Source organism: Medicago truncatula, chromosome 6, assembly GCF_003473485.1.
Source record: "Medicago truncatula cultivar Jemalong A17 chromosome 6, MtrunA17r5.0-ANR, whole genome shotgun sequence".
NCBI lineage: Eukaryota > Viridiplantae > Streptophyta > Magnoliopsida > Fabales > Fabaceae > Medicago > Medicago truncatula.
The window spans coordinates 32,694,721-32,701,270 of NC_053047.1; the positions used below are offsets into that span (position 1 = coordinate 32,694,721).

At 35.7% G+C, this 6,550-nt stretch overlaps 1 protein-coding gene across 2 annotated transcripts; it reads right to left on the reverse strand.

The window, feature by feature from the left end:
* Positions 1-4,356: 4,356 nt before the first annotated feature.
* Positions 4,357-6,550, reverse strand: LOC25496618 (pentatricopeptide repeat-containing protein DOT4, chloroplastic). Of its 2 annotated transcripts, none has more exons than XM_013597182.3 (2): positions 4,742-6,550; positions 4,357-4,652 (listed from the first exon to the last, which is right to left on the reverse strand). In XM_013597182.3, the coding sequence occupies exons 1-2, from the start codon at positions 6,539-6,541 to the stop codon at positions 4,650-4,652; spliced, it is 1,803 nt and encodes a 600-aa protein (XP_013452636.2). In that variant the 5' UTR covers positions 6,542-6,550; the 3' UTR covers positions 4,357-4,649. The 2 variants fall into 2 exon arrangements, with proteins under 2 accessions (XP_013452636.2, XP_024641376.1); XM_024785608.2 differs by having other exon boundaries at positions 4,357-4,660.

The following is a 6,550-nucleotide window of genomic DNA, read 5'->3' on the forward strand; positions in this document are numbered from 1 at the left end:
ATCCCTATGAATTTCTTATATAAACTCCTATAAATTGGGCAATTTCTTTACATTTTTTATTATTTGCTTGCAATTTCTTATGTACGCCCTATAAATGTGTTGCAAATTTTTTTTTGCCCGGGCTTTACAATATTCCTGGCTCCGCCACTGTTTTCAAACCTCCTCTTAAACTTGGGGCAACTCAAGCCTTTGAGAATTTCTGAAAGGACTCCCTTTGAGGTAAAGTCCTACAATCTTAGTTTAAACATTAATTTTTAAGGCTGTGCTATTAAGCCTATTCATTTTTGGAAAATATTATATTGGTTTGAAATCATTTCATAAATTAGTTATTTTTTCTTCAAATCTTGGTTTCCTAATAGCTTCTTCGACGTTTCAAAATTCTTCATCAATGGTGTGTTTACATGTGATTATTATTTTTTGAACTACCTGCTTTTATTAAACCAATGGTGACATTATCAAAAGCCTCAATAGCATAAATATATGAGGAGTTTCTTCAACCCAAACAAAATCAAAAGAAGACATAACAGCAAATTTAGCTAAGACAATGGCTTGATTCGCAACATGGCAAATCTGAAGGAAAAAAAATCTAAAGAATTGAAATTAGATGGGAGTCTTTTAATCTTTAGCTCTTGCTCCTAAAAAAGAGCTTGGGTGTTGGGACTCGTTGATAGCGGCAATGAGAATAAATGAGTCTGATACTACTTTAAGCTTGAGGAACAACAAATCCTTCGAAAGCTCTATCCCTTTTAACACTGGCATGCCATCTGCCACATTTGTTACTGGTCATAGTCAATGGCGGTTTCACCGTCCGAGACCTCGGACACTCGCCCAGGCTAAATCGATCATTTTTTAACATTAGGCTCAACCCAAAAGCCCATTAACACACTTACAAAAACAAATTATTGGGCAAGCTCTTTCATGTTCACAAACAAACGCGCACTTACATTACAGGAAAAGAAAACACAAGTTTTTCTCTCCCATTCTCAGGCTCTCGCTCTCTCATTTGTCTCTTTTCTTCTTCAATAGCTATGGTTGCTAATCTCTTCTCATTCACTCTAAAGGTAATCTCTTCTCCTTCCTTGTTTAGTTGTTTTAGAAAAATTGATTATTCGTGATTTTGTAATTAAAAAATTGATTAATGATTGATGAATTAGTGTTAATGGTTGATGAATTGAAAAATTGGTGTTAAGAAATGATTGCATCTCTCTGCTTGTACTCTGTTTTAATGTTATTGCAATTCAAGTTTGAAATTCTTAGTAATGTCTGGTTTTTCAACAATACTATATTTTGATTTAACATTTTTGTTTATTTGTAGAGTTGTAGTCTGCTATTGAATACATATGTACTACATTTAATTTTGTTATGTGAATTGAATATTAACTTTGAATGATTAAATCTCAGAGATGAGGAGGTTTTTGGTAAATAGAACAAGTATTGAGAATGTGAATGTTGTGCAACCGGAAGTTGAAGTAGAAGAACCACCGTCTATTGTGGCTAATAAGTTTAATTCAAATGAGATTGTGCGTGATCCAGGTCTTAGGAAACAAATTCATTTGTATGCTCCGGATATTCGAGACGAAGTGAGGACGACATATGTATTGAAGGGTCCAATACAACCAAAATTAACAAGATTTCCTCGTACTCCACTTGGGAGTGCTACAAGAGCATTTTCTAAATCATGGTATAACAAGTATACATGGATTGAATATAGTGAGTTAAAGGATGGAGCTTATTTTTTTTCTCTTTAAGCAACCTGGGAGAACCGAGCACTTTGATTATGAAGTTTTCACCAATGATGGATTTAAAGATTGAAAACATGCATCTAAAGGCTTGAAAGATCATATTGGTGGTCATGATAGTATGCACAACAGATGTATTAAGCACTATGATGATTATAAGAATCAAAGACAAAGTGTGATAAGTAAGTTTGCTAGAGCAATTAGGGAATCAGAATAATTGTATAAGATCCGTTTGAATTGTGCTCTAGATTGTACTAGATATCTCGTATCACAAGACATTACTTTTTGTGACCATGACGAAAAGTCTAATTCTCTAAACAAGGGCAATTTTAGAGAGATGATAGATTGAGTAAAATGAAATAATGAACAAGTGAGAGATGTTTTTGACCAAGGTAGAAAAAATTGCAAAATGACTTCCGATGACATTGAAAAGTAGCGCAAAAATTGATTTTACCAAGGTCTTTGCAAGCTCTTTTTGAATGTCACTGGAAGTCATTTTGCAATTTTTTCCACCACGGTCAAAAACATCTCTCACTTGTTCATTATTTGATTTTACCCAATCTATCATCTCTCTAAAATTTCCCTTGTTTTGAGAATTAACATTTCGTCATGGCCACGGAAAACAATGCCTTGTGATACGAGATATTTAGTATAATCTAGAGCACAAGTTAAACGGATCTTATACAATTCTTTTGATTCCTTAGTTGCTCTAGCAAACTTACTTGTCACACTTTGTATTTTATTCTTATAATCATCATAGTGCTTGATACATCTGTTGTGCATACTATCATGACCACCAATATGATCTTTCAAGCCTTGAGATGCATGCTTCCGATCTTTAAATCTTCCTTTGCTGAAAACTTCATAAGCAAAGTGCTTGGCCCTCCCGGGTTGCTTAAAGAAAAAGCAATAAAAACAATAAGATGCACCCTTTAACTCACTATATTCAATCCATGTATACTTGTTATACCATGATTTAGAAAATGATCTTGTAGCACTCCCAAATGGAGTACGAGGAAAACTTGTTAATTTTGGTTGCATTAGACCCTTCAATACATATGCCGTCCTCACTTCGTCTCGAATATCCGGAGCATACAGATGAATTTGTTTCCTAAGACCTGGATCACGCACAATCTCATTTGAATTAAACTCATTGGCCACATTAGACGGTGATTCTTCTACTTCGGCTTCCGGTTGCACAACATTCACATTCTCAACATTCACAAATAATCAATTTTTCTAAAACCCTAAAACAACTAAACAAGGAATGAAGGAAGGAAGGAATGAAGGAGAAGATATTACCTTTAGAGTGAATGAGAATAGATTAGCAACCATAGCTAATGAAGAAGAAAAGAGATAGATGGGAGAGACAGAGAGCTGAGAGCGAGAGCCCGAAAACGGGAGAGAGAGACTTGTGTTTTCTTTTCTTGTAATGTAAGCGCGTGTTTGTTTGTGAATATGAAAGAGTTTGCCCAATAATTTTTTTTGTAAGTGTGTTAATGGGCTTTTGGGTTGGGCCTAATGTGAAAAAATTATCGATTGAGCCCGGGCGAGTGTCCGGGGTCGCCGGGCGGTGAAACCGCCACTGGATGGAAAACAGGAGAAAGGGAAAGAAAATGATAGAAAATATTGCAAGTTGAATCATAAATTTCTTGATTGAATATGAAAAAAGCCTGTTTACAAGTATTTATAGTTTTACAGTGAGGGATAATGCTAAGCAATCATGTGTTCATTCTTACAAGATTATAACTAACTTTCTAGAATCAAGGGAGGTAGTTATATCTGTTCTCTCAACTAGAAACTAGCCTATACAATAATATCTTGTGTTGCACGCAACTGTGGTCTATGGTGTTCTTACTTATCAGGCAGCAAGCTTGATTCTATCTCATCTATATTATTCTTCAATAAAATAAAAACAACCTTGAGAATTTTTATTTTTGAATGTTACCTTTTCTAGTTTCTTCCTAAATTTACGACATGTGGCTTATAAGTATCCCATGGGGTAAAAGGAATAATAAGTTAAACATATCTTTAGAAGGGTTACATCGTTAGTGACAACATTGGAGAGTAGAAATAGGTTCTACAATGGCAGTGTAAATTCTGTGGGTAGTTCATGTTTAGGCTCCACAATAGTAACCAAATTTTCCCTGCTTTGTTGTTGAACTTGTGTTCTTGGTTGGTAAATTGTGTATGTTGGGTTTGAGGAGTTGAGCTATGTACAGGCCTCAGTGCTTCACTGGTGCGGATGTTTAAGGTACCACATGTTTTTTCTAGTTAAATGTGTATGTTTAAGCATGAACAGTTTCTTCTTTGAATGAAGGAATTATTAACAGAACCAGTTTGTAACCTTTGAGTATTTTAGATTGTCTCTTCGGATTAGTTTCTATGTTACTCAGATATTAAACATAGCATCAATACTTTTAACCTTTTTTTGAAAGCAACAACAACAACCAAGCCTTATCCCACTAAATGGGATCGGCTTTTTTTTTTTCCTTTCCAAAAGCAACTTGTAAGAATATTACGTACATCTTGGATCTAGTTATTGTGTTTGACCCCTTGAAAACGTAGTTTATAAAAGAGCATAGATAAATGGAATAACGAAGATCAACTAGTAGAGTAAGGAAAAAAATGGTAAACTAAGAATAAATTAGAGGCGTTACCAGAAAGTAAATTATCACCAAAACAAAAATGTCAACTAGTTATGTGCACCGTTAAATAGTTATTTTTGTTTATAGTCGAAACATAAGGAGAGTTTAGTGTACCTTTGTTCAACTTCTAAATAGCCTGTATGATATTCCTTGATCGATGACTACCATTCAAAATCCAACCATACATTGATCTTTTATAGAAAACACTTATCACATGATTCTATGTTCTTTCCCAATCTGTTTTCTTTCACAATTTCTGCTTCTACTGTATTGCTAATTCAGTAAAGAGTAAAGTTAAGTTCTTTTAGAGTCTAATGAATATTGACTAACCTGGACCTGAAATCAAGCACTGACCTGAACCTGACTCCAGCCACATTCTTTAACCATTCCCTTACCATCTATCATGTTTCGCATAGTATTCGCCTCCTTCCACTTACCAACAGAGTTGTACAAATTAGCCACTCCTACATAACTTGAAGAACTTTTTGGACTAACGTCTAATAACTTGGCAGCTACAAGCTCTCCCAGCTCAATATTGCCATGGATCCGACAAGCACTAAGCAATGGACTCAGAGCTTCGGCCTGGACATCTGTCGGCATTGCCTCAATTGTATCTAAAGCTAAGTCAAGTTGGCCGACTCGGGCGAGAAGATCCACCAAACAAGTATAATGTTCTTTTGTAGGAGTTATCCCGAAATCTGTTTGCATACTTTTAAAGTACTTTAATCCATCTTCTATCAATCCTGAATGGCTACAAGCAAACAAAAGACTAGTGTAAACAATGGCATCTGGTTTTATCCTTTCTGCGGTTGTCATTTTTTCGAAGAGACTGATAGCCTCATTCCCCATCCCATGGATACCATAGCTATTTATCATGGAAGACCAAAGAGTTAAATCTTTATTTTCGACCCTTTCAAATACTTCTCTTGCTTTGTTGATGTTACCACATTTAGAGTACATGTGTACGAGAGATGTTTGGACTTGTAGGTCCGTTTCAAATCCATTTTCGAAAGCATATTGTTCAATCTCTTCTCCAATGCAAAGTGATCCCAAATCAGCACAAGCTGATAAAACAGTTGCAAGGGTTGCACGATTTGGTTTAATTTCTGTCATTACCATCCTTCTAAACAGATCTAATGCTTCCTTTGGACGACGTGAATGTGCATATCCTGCAATCATAGACGTCCATGATAAAACACTCTTTCGAACGATCAGATCAAATATTATTCTAGCAGAGGTAAGGTTACCACAGCGTGCGTACATAGTTAGAAGCAAGTTTTTAATGGAATCTTCTTCATGACACCCACATTTGAGTACAAGAGAGTGAACAGATGAAGCTAACAATTGCTCCCTTAACTGTATGCAACCGGAAACAAGATTTACAAACACAATAAAGTCTAAACCAATATTTTGATGCTGCATTTCATTAAATAACTTAACCGCTTCCACGGAACTCCCAACCTTCACATAACCCCCCATGATAGTCGTCCACGAAACTATCGTTTTTTCATCCATAAAGTCGAAAACTTTCCTTGCTTCATCCATTTGTCCAAACTGAGCATACATACCCATCAACGAGTTATCCAGAGAAACCTCAAAACAAACAAGTCCAAGTTTAATAACAAAACAATGCATAGACATACCCTGCCAAAGAAACTCAAAAGAATTCAAATTCGAAGAATAACCCGATAAAATCGAAACAAACGTGGACGAACTCGGTTTAAAACCAAGAACCAACATCTCTTTAATCAAACTCAACGCCTTCTCCATCATAGACTCATGACAGTAAGCTGAAATCAACGAGTTCCAAGAAACAACACTTCTTTCCGGCATTTCATCAAACACCTTCCGTGCAGATTCAATAACAGAACATTTTGAGTACATATCAACAAGTGAAGTTTGAACAAATGTATCAGCTTGAAACCCAAGTCGAAACACATGGCCATGAAGCATTGTACCGTGTGGAATCGAAAGGAGGTTGGCACATGATTTGAAGAGCAAAGGGTATGTGAAGGTGTTGCCATGAACAGAAGAATGGTGCATAAAAGAGTATATTTTTAGGGTTTTTGTGAAGAATCCGTTATTTGTAGAGTCTCGAATCATCAAGTTCCATAGATAAAGAGGTCTTTGGAATTTGGCGAAAGTTGAAGGCATTATTTTTGT

What these genes read in the sequence shown, in the direction of transcription:
- LOC25496618 (XM_024785608.2), bottom strand. Translation starts at nt 6,541, where the DNA reads ATGCCTTCAACTTTCGCCAAATTCCAAAGACCTCTTTATCTATGGAAC. An exon ending in GTGGCTGGAGTCAGGTTCAG is followed by an intron (nt 4,661 to 4,741) that starts GTCAGTGCTTGA and finishes TTACTGAATTAG; the next exon opens with CAATACAGTAGAAGCAGAAA.